At 40.2% G+C, this 22,068-nt stretch overlaps 3 protein-coding genes across 26 annotated transcripts in view; 1 reads left to right on the top strand and 2 right to left on the bottom strand.

The window, feature by feature from the left end:
- INPP4A (inositol polyphosphate-4-phosphatase type I A) overlaps positions 1-3,314 on the bottom strand; it is a 191,489-nt gene extending 188,175 nt beyond the window's left edge. For 5 of the 17 annotated variants that reach the window (XM_039340629.1, XM_039340628.1, XM_039340639.1 and 2 more), the window contains exon 1: positions 3,069-3,313. The gene's annotated coding sequence lies outside the window, so the exon portion shown is untranslated. Of the gene's footprint in view, positions 1-3,068 lie in introns of all 17 variants that reach the window. The other 12 variants (XM_039340633.1, XM_039340640.1, XM_039340634.1 and 9 more) reach the window with 5 other exon arrangements.
- Positions 3,315-7,820: 4,506 nt separating this feature from the next.
- Positions 7,821-11,385, bottom strand: LOC120306785 (cytochrome c oxidase assembly factor 5). The gene is made up of 3 exons (XM_039340627.1): positions 11,148-11,385; positions 9,600-9,683; positions 7,821-8,061 (listed from the first exon to the last, which is right to left on the bottom strand). Exons 1-3 carry the CDS (start codon positions 11,247-11,249, stop codon positions 8,020-8,022), a joined length of 228 nt encoding a protein of 75 aa, XP_039196561.1. The 5' UTR covers positions 11,250-11,385; the 3' UTR covers positions 7,821-8,019.
- Positions 11,386-11,888: 503 nt separating this feature from the next.
- UNC50 (unc-50 inner nuclear membrane RNA binding protein) lies at positions 11,889-20,322 on the top strand. Of its 8 annotated transcripts, none has more exons than XM_039340621.1 (7): positions 11,889-12,167; positions 12,660-12,705; positions 17,026-17,309; positions 18,295-18,415; positions 19,058-19,197; positions 19,281-19,382; positions 19,963-20,322. In XM_039340621.1, exons 3-7 carry the CDS (start codon positions 17,030-17,032, stop codon positions 20,097-20,099), a joined length of 780 nt encoding a protein of 259 aa, XP_039196555.1. In that variant the 5' UTR covers positions 11,889-12,167; positions 12,660-12,705; positions 17,026-17,029; the 3' UTR covers positions 20,100-20,322. The 8 variants fall into 8 exon arrangements, with proteins under 8 accessions (XP_039196555.1, XP_039196556.1, XP_039196557.1 ...); XM_039340622.1 differs by having other exon boundaries at positions 12,660-12,720; XM_039340623.1 differs by lacking the exon at positions 12,660-12,705 and having other exon boundaries at positions 11,889-12,023.
- The last annotated feature ends 1,746 nt before the right edge of the window (positions 20,323-22,068 follow it).

Below are 22,068 nucleotides of genomic sequence, written 5' to 3'. Positions count from 1 at the left end.
AAATATTTTTTCTTCAATACTATCTAGGTTTCTGGTTCATATTAAGCAAAAAGCTGAGAATATCCAACCTTCAGTTTTTTTTGGATAATCATGAACAAGTGGCATACTGTAGCAATGAGTAACTTCGTGTATAGTTATGTCATCAATAGTTGTATTATTTTACATAATTACTGTTTGTGTGTGTTTGTATAGGTGTAATAATAATAATAATAATAGTAGTAAAGTTGGAAGGGACCTTGGAGGTCATCTAGTCCAACCCCCTCCTCGGGCAGGAAACCCTACACCATTTCGGACAAATGGCTGTCCAGTCTCTTCTTAAAAACTTCCAGTGTTGGAGCATTTACTGCTTCTGGAGGCAAGCTGTTCCACTGATTAATTGTTCTCACTGTCAGGAAGTTTCTCCTTAGTTCTAGGTTGCTTCTCTCCTTGATTAGTTTCCACCCGTTGCTTCTTGTCCTGCCTTCAGGTGCTTTGGAAAATAGCTTAATTCCCTCTTCTTTATGGCAGCCCCTGAGATATTGGAATACTGCTATCATGTCCCCCCTTGTCCTTCTCTTCGTTAAACTAGACATACCCAATTCTCGCAACCGTTCCTTATATGTTTTAGCCTCCAGTCCCCTAATCATCTTTGTTGCTCTTCTCTGTACTCTTTCTAGAGTCTCAACATCTTTTTTACATCGTGGTGACCAAAACTGGATGCAGTATTCCAAGTGTGGCCTTACCAAGGCATTGAAGAGTGGTATTAATACTTCACGTGATCTTGATTCTATCCCTCTGTTAATGCAGCCTAGCACTGTGTTGGCCTTTTGGCAGCTGCAGCACACTGCTGGCTCATATTTAAGTGATTGTCTACTAGGACTCCGAGGTCCCTCTCACAGTTACTACTATTGAGCATGGTGCCTACCTATGCTGTACTTGTGCCACCTATGCTGTACTTGTGCATTTGGTTTTCTTGCCTAAATGTAGAACCTTGCTTTTTTCACCATTGAATTTCATTTTGTTAGTTAGTGCCCAGTGTTCAAGTCTGTCCAGATCCTTCTGGATCTGAAGCCTGTCTTCTGGAGTGTTGGCTATTCCTGCCAGCTTGGTGTCGTCTGCAAATTTGATGAGTTCCCCATCTATCCCTTCATCCAAGTCATTGATGAAGATGTTGAAGAGTACTGGGCCCAGAACAAAATTTAAAAAGATAAAGAAATTGTGAACACCTGAGTAAATCTATCCAAAACTACTGCTGGATGGTTTCATTAAAAGTTTGGCTAACATTGTTTTTAAAGCTCAGTTGTTTCAGTGAGCATCAATAGCATTTGTATTCTATTTTCCAGCAAAAAAAGCATTCTTTTTAATGATAAATGGTCAAAGTCCACGTAAGGCATATTTAGACCCACCAAATCAACTGAAATTGAGCTGTTTATCCCCCACTGATTTCAAGGGGTCTTCTCCATATATGGCAAAAATTTAGCTGCCTGTTGTTTGCTGTACTATCAATCTGCCCCCATTACTCTAACCTCTATCTTGTGGCCAACCCATTGCTAAGGCAGGCTAAGCTAATTCAAGGTGCTTCTGAAGAATGGAAGCATCTTCCTAGCATTTGCAAAGACTTTTCACATGGACAATCTATGGCACTTGGAGGATGGGCCTCCAGGGGTCAGCGAACTGCTGGGTTCCAGATGAACAAGGCAATCTGCTGTAAGCCCATCCTCTCCCATCAAATTACTGGGCTCTGTGCCTGCAGTTCCATTTATGCTTGGCTGCCAAAGAAACTAGACACCAGCTATTTTCTCTTTTTTTCCTTAAATTCAAACACAGCAATATCAATATAATGTAAGATCAAATGCAGATCTACTGGGAGATTGATATTCCCATTGACAAACTGAAATACTGTAATCCTAAGAAGCAGAAACATCTGAAACTGACAAATGAAATTAACATCAAGCACCAGACCAAGCAAGATAGGGTGAGATATTATAAATCAGCTGGAGCTTTGATGTTACTTAAAAAGAGTCAGATCAACGTTCAAAAATAAACAATTCAAGAAAGATTTTAGATAACCCCAACCCCCAGTAGATCCCAGGAAAAGAGAAGGAACTATCCTAGCAGCAGCACCTCATTGGAGATTGGCCAGAGGTGAGGACAGCAACACTATGGGTCTTGTTGCTGAGGCAGGGTGAAAAGTAAATTGTGTGGGCAATCGTTTTAAATTAGTAACCCAAGCCTAAAATTAAGCTAGTCTTTGTAACAGCTCCTGAGTCACTAGCATTCTACAAGAAACTGTGAGTAGTTTTAACAAATATCTTTTATCATAAAATTTAGGGTTATTTGGGAAGATATCAAGCTGATCCCCTTTAAAGGTCTCATTATCAATTCACAGGACGAATCAGGGACCTATAATGTAATAATCTAAGTAAAAGGCCGTTCACATGCCAAGAAACCAGATTAATGAAGAAAAAGCAGGGCCCAGGGGCAAGAACTCCCCGGAGTCCATTCCGCAAAACATAATCCTGGATGCCCTAGAAAAAAAAAACCCTGAACCTGCCAATATACAATCATCTCTTCGTCCTCTTTTTTATTATTTCTGGCCGACGCACGCCCTCCAGTTTGCATTAGACGAATGCAGCGCTTGGATCACACCAACGCCAGAGAAAGACATCAGCATCCCTCCTACCGGTACTACGAGGCAGGCACATCCGTGGTTGTTAAATATGTCCTCCCCACGACATCGGCGGGCCGAGGCAAAACATAACCCGTCACGCGCCGGTCCCCCCCCCCTCCAAGTTGACCAAAGAAAACCGAACAATGGAGTAAAAAGCAGCCCCTTCTGAGCAGAAGCGGGGCAGCGCGAACCCCCCTCCTTAGTGTTTATTTGACAGCTCCTCGCCAAAGCAGGCGAGGGAGAGGACGCAGCGCCGAGCCGCCGTTAGTCCTCCTTCCCTCCCTGCCGCTCCCCACCCTCTTTGGCTGGGACTCTTGCTGCAGAGCTTTGACTCCCCCCCCCCCCACGCAGGGAAGCAGCTTTTGCAACCGAGAGCGCGGGAAGCAACCAGCAGCGTTTGCAAGGGCGCCCGTCTTACCTCGCGCCCGCTCGGACTAGGGGAGCCGCAGCTTCCTCAGCAAGCCTTGAGCAACATGCTGGACTGGCTCGTGGCCCTTTGGGTCCGAAGAGCTGCGGCTGCAACCTCACCTCCCTATTGGATGTGGCTCTTCTTCGCACCCTAGAGTAGCTTCTTCTGCTACTGCAGCAACCCGGGCTCCCTAACGCGCATACACCCAGGAACTATGACGCCATAATCCACCCAGGCTCCTCCTCCGTCTCCCGTTCTTCAGCGCTTGCGCCGCCTATCGCTTCTCTGCCCTCGGGGCCGCTCTTCGCCCAGCCCGACCGCTCTCTTGCAATTCGGGGTCTGACCTTGCGCGCCTCAGCTGCAAAGATCCGGATTTCGTAACTCCTGGTGACCGCCATCTAGTGGTGGCCTGATCTTTTACAGCGCAGCTGCGGTAATGGTCGCCTATGTATCTCTCAGCATTAACATTAAGACCGATTTGTTTTCTTTTAAGCATATTTTGAATGAATAATGTGTAAACACAGGAAATGCCTGCTCATATGAATCTGAGCACCATTACCAAGTTCTCATTTTAGTTGTTTATACTGTACTTTTAAAATCAAACTGCCCTTGTTAGAATGGCAGCATTTCTCGAACTTGGAAAATTTAAGAAATATGGAGTTCAATTCCCAGAATTCAAAGAAGTCCCAGAAATCCCCAGCTAGTAGACACAGTGAGCCAACCAAAACAGAATATTTATTTTCATTACTAATCTCCATGGTTCTCTTCCTTTTCTCCTTTTTTGAAGCCAGCAAATAGTTTTTATTAATCAATTTTCAAGCAGACGTGCAGTACACAAAACAAAAATAACTCATCATATGCAAAAACAAAAGGAAAAAGCATTGTAAAAGTTTCTCTCTTTAACGTAATTATAGCTCTGCTGTGATGAGATTAGGCTCCTTTCACTGAGAAGCTTCAAAATGATTTTACAAATAAACAAATTGCATTTCAAATTTTTTGAGTCATTCTAATGTTCCCTGTTTCCTTAGAAGACTAAAAATTACTATTCAATGAAAATAAACATGAAAGGAAAAAATAAACTTAAAAGACACATGTTGCTACTTTTGTACAATGTTTTGGATGTAGCTAAATCCAGCAGTCTAACAGACAAGATGATTTGTAATCTTCATCTCAGAAATTTCACCCACACATGTAGAGTACAGAGCTTTTTTAGAAATTGGAGCTAAGTATACAAATACATAATATACTATCTGACTAGAAAATTGTGCAAGCTAAATTGTGTATCAATTATTAGCAAAATTATGAAAAAATATATATAATTCATATGCTACTTTGGATAAAAACATTTGCAAAACTTCATGACATAAATGAGCACAAAGGAAGCATCCCATTTTAAATCATTAAAATCGCTGCATCTTTTTTCAGATTATTAAATTTGTATGATACTCAACTCTCAATAAGATCCATACAGCTACTTCCAAAGCTATTTCCTGATCATCTTTGCACTTACAGTCACTTCAAAATGATTCGTTTGCTGAATATCCTCTTTCAAATGCCTTGCACAAAATTGAAAAAGTCTTAAGATCAGCTTGGTTCCTTTTGGGATATTTTGAAACAGGAAAATTTTTTTTTGTTCATATTAATAGCAATCAAGATAATGCATTAAATTAAAAATAATATTCATGCTATCAATATGCGACAGGAAGTCATAAGCTGTGGTCATATGATGTCATGATTGAAGACCTGTCTGATTCACTTTAACAACAGCAGCAGAACAGATGGTATAAGTCTGGTATGGTGATGTCATGTTTCAATATACAACTGTGTTGCTTAGCAATGGAGATGCTGGTCCCAATTGTGGAGACCTATGACTAGTTTTTACATTTATGACCATTGCAGCATCCCTATGGTCACGTGGTCAAAATTCAGATGCTTGACAACTGGAATGTACTTCTGTATCACCATCTGTAACCTTCCCAGCTGGCTTCCACCAAGCAAAGTCAGCGGGGGAAGCAAGATTCACTTAACAACTGCAATGGTTCGCTTAACAACTCAGCAAAAAGTCATTAGATGATATTTATTTATTGGCACATGGTAGCTGGAGTGATAGTATCCTTGCTTTCTAGATAACAGAATAACAGAGTTGGAAGAGACCTTGGAGGTCTTCTAGACCAACCCCATGCTCGAGAAACCTCATACTATTTCAAAAAAAATTGTTGTCTAACTCTCCAGTGTTGGAGCACCCACAACTTACAGAGGCAAGTCGTTCCAATGATTAATTGTTTTAACTTTTTTTCTAACTAATTTCTTCTTAGTTCTAGGTTGGTTCTCTCCTTGATTAGTTTCTCTCCATTGCTTCTTGTTCTGCCCTCAGGTGCTTTGGAGAATAGGTTGACCCCCTCTTCTTTGTGGCAGCCCCTGAGATCTTGGAACATTGCTATGATGTCACCCCTAAACCTTCTTTTCATTAAACTAGACATACGGTACTCAATTCCTGCAACTGTTCTTCATGTTTTAGTCTCCAGCCCCCTAATCATCCTTGTTGCTCTTCTTGGCACTCTTTCTAGAAAATTAATATTTTTTTATACTGTAGTGACCAAAACTGGGTGCAATATTCCAAGTGTGGTCTTACTAAGCATTATACTGCTAACTAACTTCACGTGATCTTGATTTTGGCATGTCAAAAATTCAGAAAATTGATTCCACTGGTATGTCCCCCCTCCCAAAAAAAGAAAACAAAAACATTTACATATTTATTTTTTTTAAAAAAAATAGTCTAATCATGTATGAGGCTATGTATTATATAAAGAAACATCAAATGATTATAAAAATGAAATATGAGTAAAAAAACTCATTTTCTGAGAGTCTGGAGGCCACACAAGAGCTTGGCCTTCTCACATAACTTCCAGAGGGTCCAAAGTTGTGTGAGAGCACATCCTAGTGGTGCACGGCCTCCACAGCCTCCAAAAATCTCATGAGAATAAGGTGTGCTTTCGAGAATAGTTGCTGGATGTGATGAAAACTATAGTGATACTCAAAATGTTGTGGTGTGTCATCTTTGACACGGTGTAATAGGTTTGCCATCACTGATCTAGATGTTGCAGGGGCAGTTGGAGGACATATTTTGGACTAACACTTTAAATGGTGCTACTACCAACCTCGATTGATTTAATGAAGCAATTATATTATTCAAACTACCAGCAACATTTAATACATTGTAAATGCTTTAGAACTTTGTCAGGGCAGCCTTAAGTGTGATCAGCTTAAATTGGGAATGGCTACTTTTTGTGTTGTTGGAATACATTGTTATTCTCCAGGCAATGGACCTGCAATCATGATGAATACAAGGAAGACTACTTTGCTAGGGCTCAAAATGATCCTGTTGCCTTTATACACAGGGAAAAGCCCTGATTTTGTGAGAGTTCTACACAGCCACAGGTATATTCTACTGTAACCATTTCTATCTCCCTCTGTCCCCAAATGGTGGAACATCTGCCACTATCACCAGATAATATAAAAACTTCAACTGTTTATTGAATCTTCAGGTTTCTTTAAGTTTCACCACTGAAGATTACTGAATCTTTAGTAACCTTTCCAGATCTTTTGTATGCTCACCTCTTCATGTATAACATCTCAAGAGATTTTAAATATAATTTTAATTACTGGAGAGGCATAAGCACTTCTTGGAAAACACAACAGATATCCTAATAATTGTGAGTAACGTATTGTCAATTTCTACCATTGCCTGTAATTTTATAACAGAAATCACATATAAAAAGTGATTAGAGCAGCGGTTCTCAACCTATGGGTCGCGACCCCATTTGGGGTCGATCGACCTCTTTTGTGGGGTCGCCAAACGCGGCGATCCGCCATTTTGTCCCCTCCGGGGGCATGCCGCGCCTCCAGGGGGCAGTGCCGCGCACGCGCGCTGCGCGTGGGGGCTGCGGCGCGCCTCTGGGGGGCGCCGCCGCGCATGCGCGCCGCGCGTGGGGGCGGCGGCGTGCCTCCGGGGGCCCCGCCGCGCATGCACACCGCGCATGGGGGCGGCGCCGCGCCTCCGGGGGTGGCGCCGCGCATGCGCACTGTGCGCGGGGCCCCACCCCCCATGCGCGCCGCGCGTGGGGGCGCCGCCGCGCATGCGCACCGCGCCACGCATGCGCATAACGTTTGTGTGGCGGGGGTCGCCGTCACACAAACGTTGAGAACCGCTGGATTAGAGGTTTAGGCAAAAATAGCAAAATGCAGTACAGGAAGAATATTCCTGTAGAATATACATTCTACTAAGCAACAATACGTTTTGGAAAAAAAGTAAAACCAGCTAGCCTTCTCCAGTCTGCTATCCTTAAGATGTGTTGGCACCATACCTTTGGACATTTCCAGCTGAACATCAGAAATGTTAACCATTTTCAAATGAGTTCTAGAGCTTGTTTTCTGACATTGCAGTGTTTACAGAAAATGTGTTCCACTTCAATTGCTGGAACAGGATATTTATGAATGTTTGTAGTAAATACATTTATCTATTTCAGTGGATACCAGCTTACATTATACTGTATGACTTCATACTTGTATATCCTTCCCAGAACTAGAACATATTTCTTATGAGAATAAGCTGTCTACTTAATTTGACATTTTTACAGAACACTTGTTAAAAAAATAAAAAATATAAGTACAATAATATTACATATTGAAACATTACTATAGGATGAATCAACCTATACAATAATTCAGTTCCTAGAAAAATAATATCCAAGATTAAAGAGATCAGTTGAAATTGAAGATTTTATTTACAAAATGATATCCATAAACCACCAGACTTTATTTTCAATTCAGTACTTCTGATATTCACCGTGCCAATCATTTCATTATATCACATCCAGGAATAGCGTCAAAGGAATCCCAGAGAATTTTGGTCCTTCAATCTGCCAAAAATATCCTCAAGATTGCATCTTAAAAAGCAGCTTCAATATCCTTTTATTCCTCTGAATCTTGTTCTGTTATCCAACTTTAAGGGAGAAAAAAATAAATAAAAGTAAAAACTATTAACTTTTTATTATATAAAACTTCCTACAACAAGTTTTTTTAATTTTAGGAAGCTTATAAGAAAATATGGCAATATTAGCACATAGTCTGGATTATATTTCCTCGAAGGAAATTTCCTGGGAGGAAGCCTAAATGGGTAACTTGTTTTAATTTTTTTTACTGAGTTTAAAATAATTTAGATTAAAAGTAAATTCAACATTTAAAAAAATGCCAACAAAAGCAATATTTCCAGCAGTTATATAATAAGCACTTAAAGCTATTCAAATAGCTTTTTTGGAAGTCATGAGGGCAATTGTCTTCACATCCATGCATAATTACGTCTACAGTAATTTTTTTTTTCAGAATTTTATTTTATAGAATTGGAACACAGTCTAACTTCAAGTTCTTCATGAGTGTTGGGATTCATAGGGTGAAATAATATTAAATCCATATTGTCCAGGTTGGCAGGATGTAAAAAATAAATATTACTATCTTGAATCAGTCTTGTAAGCTCAGAAATAAATGCATTTTTTTAGAGCCCACTTGGTATATTTATGTCTTTGCTTTATCTGGGATTTCTAAAACTATTGTTGATTAAGAATGTCACACCCTGTATATTATGTGATTAATAAGCAAACTTAATAGTTATGTTCCCTGCAGCTATTTTTATGTTGTTATGTTGTTTTTAAATTTTGGGCATTTCATCTTGTATTTATTTTGTTTTAACTGCTAGTTGCCCAAAATCAGGTATGTGAGATTGATGACCATAAAAACTTAAATAAATAAACAAAAACTCAAGCTGAAAAACTAAGAAACGTTGCCTGTACTGATGGTTGTATATTCCATAGTGAAAGTCTGAGCATGGATATCTTCTCTACCTGCTCAGCCACCTCCAATGTAGCAGGCCCCAGGCTAAGCAGCAGCATCAAGTTTTCAGGCTCTTCTGGAAGGCCAGAAGTATGGGGGTGACCTTACTTCCAACAGGAGAATATTCCAGAGGCTCTTCTTCTGGACACCACCAACCAAAATTCTTTGGCAGATGGGATCCGACGTAGGCCCTTTCTACTGGAACCAGTGGCGTTAGCTAGTCTTATCAGAGTGATAAGACTCCTCAGATATCCTGGCTCCATGCATAAAGGGCTTTAAAGGTTATGACCATACTTTGAATTGGATCCAGAAGCAAACAATTTTATTTACAAACAATTGAGGTTTCTCATTTTTTTCTCCTCACACAATACTGACAAACTCCAGGAATGGGCTGAACTAACGACTTTCACTGATTTACAGAGAATAAAATTAGTAGGTTGCAATTTAGAACACATGAAAAGGTCTTGAACAAATAATCACCTTAATCTGATGAAATATACATATTTTGTCTGCTTTCTATAACTACATCCCACCTTGCAGTTTGCAGAGAAAAGGTAGTGATTTATGTAGGACAAATAAGCAAGTTCAGCAGCAGCCTTACATTTTTGCACTTTTCTCAACTTGTATTCCGAGGAGCAACCCCTACAAACTTACCAATGACCTTCTGCATTCAAACATGGAAATCAGCAAACTTTTGCAATGTCCTTCCTTCAAGCATTGTTTGGCACTCTTCCCTTCCTGTCACAAAAGATACCCAGATAAAAGATTCAGTATATTCATTTAGGCATTAGTGAAAATTTATATTATACATAATCTTTCATAATTTTTTCCAATATAAGTAAAAGTAAAGAATGATCAAAAACTAAAACTTGCTAAAAATAAAAAAATTGTTCCATGAAGAACAAAACTGTCTTCATTATACCCTTCCTCAAGATGGCTGTAGAAGGCCCATAAATAAGTTTCACAAGAAAGGAGCTAAAATTGTGAAGGACTGTATTCACAATTACTGTCCCAATAATTTCCAGGTTTGATATTAACAAAAGATGGCTGGACTTATATTTCAAAAAGCATTCTCAAGGCTTTTTCATATGGGCACTCTGTATTGGATTCATACGGAATCTAACAGTATTTATTTTGCTGTATGATAAAATATTAAAATTCTTTACTCCCATTCAGCAATAGGCAATAAATACACCTGTGTCATAATGTGCTATCAAGCACTTATTTTACTACACGCATCTATTTAAAACTCTTTTAAGCATTATTTTAACAAGAAAAAATATATAAACATTGTCATGATGCAAAGTAAAGTCTCCACCCTATTAGCTATTCTGAAAGCAGTAAATCCCATGCTACTATGCACAGAGTTATTATATGCCACGTCTGCAAAAAGCAGGATTTGGCCAAATTGGTCTGTTGGTAATTGACACAACACCTTAGGTACTGCTCTAACACAGAATTAGCTCTACCTACCATCCCAGTACCAATGGAGCCTGTGAACAAGCCAATTCAGTGTTACAGCAGTACCTGAGATGTTATGTCAGTTACCAACAGACCAATTGGGCTGAACTCCTGCCTTTTGCAGAAGTGGCATATAATAATAACTCTGTGCATAGTAACATGGGATTTACCTGTTTCAGAATAGCTAGTGGAGTGGAATTTTAAGGTCATAGTTATTTCCAGCAATACCGTTGATCCTCACAAAGGACCCACTGGAAACATGGAGATACTTGGGGGAGGGGGTTGTTCTAGTCCAGGGGTAGGCAACCTCGGCTCTTTTATGACTCATGGACTTCGACTCCCAGAATTCCTGAGCCAGCTATGCTGGCTCAGGAATTCTGGGAGTCGAAGTCCATGAGTCATAAAAGAGCCGAGGTTGCCTACCCCTGGACTAGTCTAAACTAAAGGAAGCGGGCAGCCTTTCACAGCTAAGTTACCTGTCAGGGCTGGCTCATCTCCTTCCGAAAAGAACGCAATGTAATGTCTATATGGAGATTCTCAGTCATCCAGATCATGGTTGTCCCAAAGATGCTTTTTCAAAAGGCAACCGGACTCTCCAGTAGCCTTTTGAAAAAGCACCTTTGGGACAACGGGATGCAAGAGAGCCTTTTTCTACCCTCCGCCTCATCTCCTCGGCCGCCCCGCCGTCGAGGGCCTTGCTAAGCGACGCCTCGAGCTCCATCTTCCCGCAGCCTTCACTACCTGGATCACGCAGGGACACTCCAGCAGGCAGGACTTCAGATCCTCGCGTATCCCGGAGCACGCCCGCCTGTCCTCCTCTTTCCCTTCGTAGTATTTCGGCATCGAGACGAGGCGTTCTGCCTTTCGGCGTTAGTCATCCACGGAATCACCACGGCTCCGCAACTTCCTCAGCTGCAAGAACTGCGCTTCCCGAGGGCTACCATCTTCGCTCACTCTTCACCTATTCCTGGAGTTACGAAAAGTATAGAAAAGGCATCTTGCTTCTGTGAGGAATTTCGTTTTCAATTGGGAAGCTATGCTTAACGTGTTTTTCCCGCTCCCGCAGGCGAGACAACAGTCCGTAGACTTAGGTGGAAGAAGTCAGTAATTAGATGTGTTATTCGATAGGATGCAAGGAATATTGTTTACTTAAAAAGTGAACAGTGAGATGGACATAAATGCATGTTTTAAATAAAAATACAATAGTGAGTCGGTTTAACATTGGAGAATCAGAATAAAAAACTAGCAGTATCTCTCTATAGTATTTAGAAACAAATTAAAAATAAACTTGCAACATAACCCACTATAAAATATTCCTGTTCAATGACAAAACTGAGAGATCCTTCTACACTTTTTAAAAGTCCGTGTACGTCATCAGCCTCAGCTTAAAGACTACTGTCAGCCTGATCCTCTTGCGTACGCATGCGCTTTGGCACTTTTAGGCTGGAAGTCACGGAAGTCAGCAACTTAGGGGCTGTGAGTGGCGGGGGGGGGGCGGCAATCGAGCAGAATTTGCAGGTTGGGGGTGTTTTCTTCTTGGGTGCGGGTCTTTAATTCCCCCCCCGGCACAGCGACCAGACGAGAAGAGGAGGGGTTTGCAGTCACCGCTCGCGTAAGGTGAAAGCGGTTGGAACATTCGGGGGGTTCTGGAACGGTGGGAATCCTAACAGAGCCACCCCCCCCTTTCTCCCTTCTCCGCCCCGAACCGCCGTCTGCAAGTGGGTGCCCCGGCCTGTAGTCCGTGTTTTCCTGCCTTAAAAGGTACCTGCGGCCTTTCCCCACTTTCTCCCTTCCCACTACTCTCTCCGCCGTCCTCTGGCTTGCCGAGCTAGTATAAACTAAGGAATTTACGATGGCTTGTGAAATAATTTTCATCTAACTGAAGTGCCCGAATCCAGGGAATCAAACAGACGAATATCATCATATCATATCTTCCAGCGATATTTCGATGGTATTCCCGATTTTGTCCATTGGTTGTTTCCTACTTCCCCTGTTCCCTTCAATTTGTCAAGCATCACCACAGACAAAACATTGCTTTAAGAATTGTGTGTGTGTGTGGGGGGGTTCATCGCAGCATAAAGCAGCCTATTTTATTCTAAAAGCTTTTCTAAATCTGTCATTGTTTCCTTTCTAGGATTAATATTCTCTTTATTTCTTCAAAAAACTGACCCTCTTTCTTTATTCTTGAACCCAAAGCCACTTGTATCTTTTCTGTTTTGGATATTTAGGAATATTTTTTGTTTCTATTTTCAGAATGCCTCTGTCTCTCCCTATAGGATCTTGGGTTCTCCTTTAATAAGTTAAGTGTAATAATGTATGTTTTATGCATTGATTTTATGCTCTGATTGTATCCTGCAGAACAAATATTACTGGTTTGCCTCTGCTCTTTAATTTTCTGAATTTAATCTGTATGTTTTGTAGTTTGTTCCACAGTCTGTTGCTGACATTATCCTGACTGTTGAGATTTAACTTAGATTAGCTAAATTTATTATCTATGTTCATATAGTTTCTTCGATTTTGGGGTTTCTTTTCTAGGAACTTTTTTCATTGGCTAATTCCTGTTGTGGATTACTTTTATCTTCATACTTTCCCTTCAGGCTTCAGCAGCAAAGATAATCTTACTGGGAGAAGGATAGTCTTACTAGAATTTTGTGCTTACATTATTCTGAGGATCAGTGGAATTATTGTGGATATGTAGGCAACATTGTTGGAAGACACAACCTGCTCTCCTTTATTGTACGCTTAGCCTTCCCTCAGAAAAACAACCTTGCAAACATGCACAGATAGTCCTTGACTTACAACAGTTCGTTTATTGACCATAATTACAACGGCATTGAAAAAAATGAGCTATGACCATTGCAGTATCCCAATGATCAAAATTCAGATGGGCAACTGACTCAAATTTGTGACAGTTGGCATGTCCCAGGGTCAGGTGATCACCTTTTCTGACCTTCTGACACGTTAAGTCAATGGGGAAGCCAAATAAACTTAATAACCGTAGTAGTAGTAGTAGTAGTAGTAGTAGTAGTAGTAATAAAGAAAGGTAGTAAAATGGAGAAATCTCACTTAACAAATATCTCGCTTAGTGACAAATTTTGAGGCTCGAAGTCAAAAATAACAAAAAAAGCTTCTTTCAACATGTAAAAAACAAAAAAAAAAGTTAAGGAAATGATTGGTCCATTAGTGGAATAAAACTGGCAAGAAGGTGACAAGCAACAGGGAGAAAGCAGAACTAAACTCGTTTTTTACATCTGTATTTATACAAAAGGGAAAAATAGTCCAACCTATCAAAAACAGTACCGTAAAAACAGATTAGAAACACAAGTTAAGATAGGCAAGAAAATGGTGAGTACCTATCCACCCTAGATGAGTTCAAATCACCAGGACCAGTTGGACTACACCCCAAGGTTCTGAAGGACCTGGCAGATGTGATCTCAGAACCACTGAACTATATCTTTCAAAGATCCTGGAGCACTGGGGAACTACAAGAGGACTGGAAAAGAGCTGATGTAGTTCCCATCTTCAAAAAAGGAAAAAAAATGGATCCAGGAAACTACAGACCTATCAGCTTGATCTCAATACCTGGGAAGATTCTGGAAAACATAAGCAACGAATCACCTAGAGGCAAACAAAGTCATTACCAAAAGCCAACATGGGTTGTCAAAAACAGATCATGCCAGACAAATCTTATACAATTCTTTGACCAGGTGACAAAATTAGTGGACCAGAGGAATGCTGTGGATATAATTTACTTGGACTTCAGTAAGCCATTTGATACAGTAGACTACAACCTATTACTTGATAAGATAGAAAAATGTGGGTTAGACAGCATCACCACCAGATGGATCCGTAGCTGGCTAACTGGCCGTACTCTGTGTGGTCCTCAATGGAACTGCATCTACATGGAGAGAAGCGTATAATGGGGTGCCCCAGGGCTCTGTTCTGGGCTCACTGCTCTTCAACATCTTCATCAATGATTTGGACGAGGGGATAAATGGGGAACTCATCAAATTTGCAGATGACACCAAGCTGGCAGGAATAGCCAACACTCCAGAAGACAGGCTTAAGATACAGAAGACAGGCTTAAGATATCTTGACAGACCTGAACACTGGGCACTATCTAACAAAATGAAATTTAATGCTGAAAAAAGTAAGGTTCTACCTTTAGGCAAGAAAAACCAAATGCACAGGTATAGAATGGTGGTACCTTGCTCAATAGTAGCAACTGTGAGAGGGATCTTGGAGTCCTAGTGGACAATCACTTAAATATGAGCCAAAAGTAGAGCCGAGGTGGCACAGCAGTTAGAGTGCAGTACTGCAGGCCACTTTAGCTGACTGTGTTCAGATTGTTGGGGGCAATGTAAATATATATATATACATTGCTTACTGGTGTACACCGCTTAGAGAGTGCTTGCACTTAAAGCGGTATATAAGTCTCATGAATAAATAAATAAATAAAATAAACAGTATGCCACAGCTGCCAAAAAAGCCAACACAGCGCTAGGCTGCATTAACAGAGGGATAGAATCAAGATCATGTGAAGTGTTAATACCACTTTACAATGCCTTGGTAAGGCCACACTTAGATTACTGCATCCAGTTTTGGTCACCATAATGTAAAAAAGATATTGAGACTCTAGTGATGTGTCGCAACGTATTGCGACTTTTTTCCCATTGCTGGCAATGGGGTGGGTGCGGTTTTGGCATGATGCATCCGGCCCTTGGGCCGGCAGTTTGACATCCCTGCTCCAGAAAAAGTACAGAGAAGAGCAACAAAGATGATCAGGGAACTGGAGGCTAAAACATATAAGGAACGGTTTCTGGAATTGGGTATGTCTAGTTTAATGAAGAGAGGATGAGGGGTGACATGATAGCAGTATTTCAGTATCTCAGGGGCTGCCACAAAGAAGAGAGAGTCAACCTATTCTCCAAAGCACCTGCAGGCAGGACAAGAAGCGACGGATGGAAACTAACCAAAAAGAGAAGCAACCAAGAACTAAGGAGAAATTCTCTGACAGTTAGAACAATTAATCAGTGGAACAACCTGAATGCTCCAACACTGGAAGTTTTTAAGAAGAGATTGGAGAGCCATTTGTCTGAAACGGTATAGGGTTTCCTGCCTGAGCAGGGGGTTGGACTAGATGACCTCCAAGGTCCCTTCCAACTTTATTATTATTATAATTGGATTGTATGTGGATATATACAAATACTATTTGTATTTATTTTCTGCAATTGGCTTTTCATTCCCTTTACAGTATTGATTTACTTTCATTTCTGTTATTCCACAGTTATGTTTGCTGAATGGTTTTCTTGTTCCTAAACCTTCTCTAGCCATTTGAGATTTACTACCTTGGATTGAAAGGTATAAAATCTCAGTTGTTGTCTGTTTTTGTTAAAGAACATTAGTTCTTTGCTGAAATTTTCTGCAGTCTCCTAGTATACTTTATTTATTTATTTATTTATTTATTTATGAGACTTATATACCACTTTAAGTGCAAGCACTCTCTAAGCGGTGTACACCAGTAAGCAATGTATATATATATTTACATTGCCCCCAACAATCTGGGTCCTCATTTTACCTACCCCGGAAGGATGGAAGGCTGCGTCAACCTTGAGCCGGTGAGATTTGAACCGCTGACCTGCTGAACACAGTCAGCTAAAGTGGCCTGCAGTACTGCACTCTAACTGCTGCGCCACCTCGGCTCATACATGCAATGTATTCCTGCCTAAATCTACTACGCAGGAAAAGATATATTATTTTCCATTTGTACAGCTCTTATGAATTAGTATCTTATGAATTAGTAAAGCTTTGGATCATTTACAGGTGTTTCAGAGTCAGTATATATTTTGTCCTAATTTGGCCTGTGCGAGAAGATAATGCATGGTCTGAACTATACCAACCATAAAGAGGAGTTTGCAGAAACCTGAGGCTCATGCATGTAGCTGTGGTTTGTTATGGTACCTGAATTAATTTTTGGCTGGTGGGGAGTGGCGATGAGAGAGAAAAATCACTACCAATGATTTACTGTTGCTTTCTCTGCTTGGTCAATATTTTGGAATGGCAAATCCTGCAACACTTGCTGTGTATATCTTGAAATCCTTGCAAATTTCTTGGAAGCACGCTTTTTTTTTTAGCATTATCCCCACCAAAAATCTTAAATAGGCAAATCTTTTTCATGCCTATTTATGTACTGAGTCTTTTGTACTGAATCACATTATTGCCAGAGCCAGAGCATCATATAAAACGATGATCTTAGCTAAGGTATTAATATTAACCTCTCTGCTCATTCAAGAATAGTGATGCCAAATGGATGAAGTGGCACATTTCCCCATAATTTTGTGACTTTTTCATTTGGAATCTTTTGAAAAATATTTTTTGCAATTGTATCTAGTATGTTAACACTTTGAGTATACTTAACAGATAGTGTAAGGATTGACTTTCTACTATTATGTTTAATAACAGGATCTAATACATGCTTATATAAAACAGAGCAAGGATTTACTAGCTAGAAGTGGGAGGAAGTCTTTTATAATTTCAACATGGAAGCTGGTGCCTGCTTTGAAGTTTTAGCTCAAATATACTTCTTTTTAAAAATTGTGACTGTTTTTCCCCTCCTTAGCAAGATGTTGCCTACCACATCAATTAATCCCCGAGATCAGGGCAATGGATCTTTAAATACTAGAGCATCAGCAAGACACACAGCTGGGGCAAAGCGCTATAAATACTTGAGGAGACTCCTTCATTTTCGTCACATGGACTTTGAGTTTGCTTTGTGGCAGATGTTGTATCTATTCACTTCACCACAGAAGGTGTACAGAAATTTTCAGTATAGGAAACAAACAAAAGACCAATGGGCCAGAGATGACCCTGCTTTCCTTGTGTTGCTGAGTATCTGGCTGTGTGGTGAGTAGCTGAGAATTTATCTACTTGAAATTAGTGTTTCTAGCTTGGTGCTCTTAAGTATTGGTAGTAATGAGACCTCAATAACAGTAACCAATTTGGTCTAGTGCAGGGGTAGGCAACCTCGGCTCTTTTATGACTCATGGACTTCAACTCCCAGAATTCCTGAGCCATCATAGCTGGCTCAGGAATTCTGGGAGTTGAAGTCCATGAGTCATAAAAGAGCCGAGGTTGCCTACCCCTGGTCTAGTGGTTAAGGCATCAGACTAAAAGCCAGGAGACTGGGTTTTAGGCATGAAAGCTGGTTGGGTGATTTTGGGCCAGTCACTCTCTTTCTTGCCTCACAGAGTTCTTGTGAGGAAAATTGGAGGAGAAAAGAATATTGTGTGTGTTTGCAACTCTGAGTTATTTATAAAAATAATAAAGGTAGGATATAATTAAAATAAATATTGGTGTTTTATAGTGCTCAACCAGAGTAAACCATTACAAAATTGAGAGCTAGAAGTACCTTGCCTGTACAATCCCAAAGACTTTGAACACCTGTTAGTAGAGTCAGATTCATAATATTTGTGAAGGGACTTCAATTTTATTTAAACTCCAAGAACACCAATATCCAGTAATTCTCTGTTGGTAAGCAGCCTAATGCCGAGCTATTTCATCCCTAGTCTTAAAAAAACACACCATTATTTATAACTTATTTCATTAACTTAGAAACATTTAAGCAGAAAAATATTACCAAAGTACGCTATGTCTGTGTATCTTAGTTTTTAGACTAGCAGTATTGACAATATAAACACAATATAAAGTATTTGCTTGGAAAGATGAAACTATATAAGCAATTAACTTTATTGGAAATGGAGGCATATTACTGAATGAGTATTCTCTAAGCAGTATTATGTTTGGGGAGCACATGGCTATTCAAAGTTAGAGCATCTAGTATACCTTGAATTAATCATATATGTCACTGCTGTTCATCTTCCTTCTTCAGTATCCACTATAGGATTTGGCTTTGTGTTAGGCTTGGGATTTGTTGAAATGATAAAGCTGCTGCTGTGGGTCGTGTTTATAGATTGTGTAGGAGTTGGCCTTCTAATTGCAACTTTAATGTGGTAAGTCTCTTTAAAATAATCTTAAAATTCAGATTTCTGAATTTATATATTGCAAGTTCCAAACAGAATTTAAAATTAATAGCGTACTCATATATCAGCTCAAGATTTGGTTAAAAGGAAAGTGTAGAATATTTTGAACAATGGATCATAAATGATGTTCACATATTGGATTTACTTTCTGGAGAAGGTCATACAAAATTAAAATTAATGCTAAGTTCACTTGTTACCATATTACCAGTACTCAACATTTATGTATGCAATAGACTTTATGGAAACCATCTGGAGTAGAAAATGACTAGAAAACATGCTTAGGATTCTCTGGCATATAATAGGTACAAACTGTATTACAGAGAGAGGAGGGTGGAAAAATAAATTTCCTTACTGAAGTATATATTTGTATTTTTAATATTCTGCTAAGGAATCAAAACTATTCTTTTGCTTTTATAATATTCCTTAAAAGAACTTGCAAGATTTATTTTGGATTTCTAGATCAAAAATATATTTGGATTTGAAAGTACTACAAAACACGAAAGAGTACTACACACATTGAAAAAGAATTATCTGAAGAATTATTTCATGCTATATTGAATTAATAAAGGATTGCACAATTTAATACATAGGTTTTGAATTTTCCCCCCAAAGGTTTATCTCCAATAAATTTTTGCTAAAGCATCAGAACAGGGACTATGATGTAGAGTGGGGATATGCCTTTGATGTTCATTTGAATGCTTTCTACCCACTTCTTGTTATTCTGCATTTTATCCAGTTGTTTTTCATTCACTGTAAGTATTTTTTTTAAATTGAAGCACTTTTATTGTCTTGCTTTCTTTTATGCCATATACTGAGACTGAGTTATCTCTTGCAGATGTAATTTTATCAGCATCATCTCTTGGCTATTTTGTTGGAAATACTTTCTGGCTGGTTGCAATTAGTTATTACATCTATGTGACATTTCTGGGGTACAGTGGTAAGTAATAGTAAAGCTTTCAGCAAGAAATTGGTATTGCAGATGAGAAGGAACAGTTTTATTGACACTAAACAAGTGTGCATAAATGTTCTGTCGTGATTTGTCAGACAGCCATTATTACAGGCCAGTTGCTAAGTGTCCAACATGCGGTTATGTAACTGCCAGGGAGGAAGTGGTCTTCAGAACTGGGTTAGAAGTACCTTGGGCAGGGAGGCCATTGTAACTTTGAATACTCATTAGCAACCAGTCATAAGTCAAGGACTATCTGTAATCACAGAGAAACTCCAAAGTCTTTACTTTTGCTCCTTAGCATAAAACCTCCGTAGTTGTCTTGTAATACCGTCCCCTTGAGTATAATAAATTACTTATGTGAGCCCCTGGAGTGTAATCTCTGCCATTTCCTTCAGTGGTTTTTGTTTCAAGAAAATGCATATTTCTAAGAATTAGCAGTTGCTTTAGGGATGTGTTTTTAGCAAAAGTGCACTAGCTTTCTCGCACACAAGAGGGAGTGCTTCCTGCTCTTATCATTGAGACAAAGAGTCACAGTCTTGGTTTCTACTGAAGCTCTGCTCCCTTTCAGCACTGCCATTCCTGAAGAACACGGTGGTCCTTCTATATCCATTTGCACTTCTCATTTTGCTGTACGTCGTCTCCTTAGCCATTGGATGGAACTTTACAAAAGCACTTTGCGTTTTCTACACATATAGAGTGAAATAAACAGGTCTCCAATAAATGACACATTGTACAAATGTCAAACCTGGTGAAATGAAGGTACTCTTGTATATTCCTGTAAATAACTTATTCCCTAATATAGATCAGTGTATACAAAATGTTTGGTTTTTTTTAAAGTACTGACAGCTTTCTGACAATAAGCCTTCTATATCCCTCCTTTGTGGAAGAGTTGTACATTTCTGTAATAAAGATTCTTTTTAAAAATCAAGCTTGCTTTTAAGTAGATTTCTTCATACACTTTTATAATTATTCATTCAATAAGATATTACAAAATTCAAGTTTAGACAAGTTTTGGTATAGGGCAGTGATAGCAAGCCTTTTAGAGAACAAGTGCCCAAACTGCAACCCAAAATCCACTTATTTATTGTCGGGTGCCAGGTGGGCGTGGCCCACTGGGTGGGCATGGCTGTGGTGGTCATGGCAGATTGGGTGGGTGTGGCCAAGGTGGGCATGGTCACTTCAATGTTGCTCGGGAGGGATGCCTGTGGGGGGTGAGCAGGGTTGGGGGAGATCCAGAGGGTCTCTGGCAGGTGGGGCGGTAAGCAGGAGACTCATCCTACGGGGTGAGGTGAGGCAGAGTGGGGGTGCCATTGCCATGGGGCAAGGCAAGGGCCAGACTGGTTGCTGCCTGACACCATTGGCCCCCGCACACAGAGGCCAGCAAGCGCATGAGGGTCGACGGTGTCCGTCAGCAGCCACAACCTGCTGGCCCCTCGACCGGCACACTCTGGGGCTCCACAGCCCGCTGCTAGCAGTTCAAAGAAGCCACCTCTGAGCTGGATGGCCAGCCGACTGCTGAAGAGGCGATGCAGTGGGTTGTGCCCGGGAAAAGGAGAGCTGCAAGACTAGGAAGGACAGGATGGGAGGGAGGAAAACCAGCCATGCCGGGATGCATCCAACCACGTGGGACCTCGGCAAGTTAGCAGGAGGCTGGTTGAAGAGAGATGGTTGCCATCTCCCGGGCATGGCGAGCGTGCCCATAGAGAAGGCTCTGAGTACCGCCTCTGGCATGTGTGCCATAGGTTCGCCACCACTGGTATAGGGACTGATTTTATTTATAAATACCTAGTGTGTTTTAAAGATAATATTTCTCTGTAGTTAGGTTACTCCAGGAAAGTCAAGGAAAAATTCATCTCATAAATGCATGAGAATGGAGAAAGATGCACCCCAATTCAGGAGGCAAGATAAAATAGTGAGGATGGTGATTTTTAAAATTTTTCTAAAAGAAGATATTAGCAAGACTAAAAATTCTATTCCAAACTCATGGATGTTTGGTGCTGGTTAAAGGTGCTGGCCTAGAAATTAGGAGACCGAATTCTAGGTTCCCTAGGGCATGAAAGCCAGCTGCGTGACTTTGGGCCAGTCCTTCTCCCTCAACCCACTCAACACACAGGGTGCTTGTTGTGGGGGAAATAGGAGGCAGCAGTATTAGGTATGTTTGCCACCCCCCAAAAAAGTGGGTAAAAACATAGTAATGTTTCATGTGAATCTGTTAGCTTCAAAGAAACTGTGCTGTACTGTGACCCATTTCAAATAATTATTAAAAACATGGTTTGTTAGCATTAGGTAGTAGCTGTCATTTAAGGTGGGAAACAACTTTGTGGTCATGTACTCTGGAAAATAGTCTTAACCATTCTTGTGTTAGTCTGGCAGCTTCTAACACATACACAGTTCTAGGGCACCAGGAAAAGCATAACACACCTGTTCCCATAGATTTCCAGGATATATAAGACATTACAATATTAAGCTGATAAATTTTATAGAAAGTGTACAGATTTTTAAAATTGCACTTTACCCTCGGACTTACTAAAATGTCCATACTTTTTGCTATTCATGTACATGCCACAGAAAAGGTGTTTTCAAGTTTAGCCTTGTGATGTACTGGCAAAATTACTGCAGATAACTTCTACAGCTTTTCAGTAATTCTTAATCCAGTGCGAATTAATCAAGATGT

This window comes from Crotalus tigris, unplaced genomic scaffold (assembly GCF_016545835.1).
Source record: "Crotalus tigris isolate CLP2741 ecotype Arizona unplaced genomic scaffold, ASM1654583v1 scf7180000017753.6788120, whole genome shotgun sequence".
NCBI classification, from domain to species: Eukaryota; Metazoa; Chordata; class Lepidosauria; order Squamata; family Viperidae; genus Crotalus; species Crotalus tigris.
This window is presented reverse-complemented; position numbering and strand designations above follow the sequence as displayed.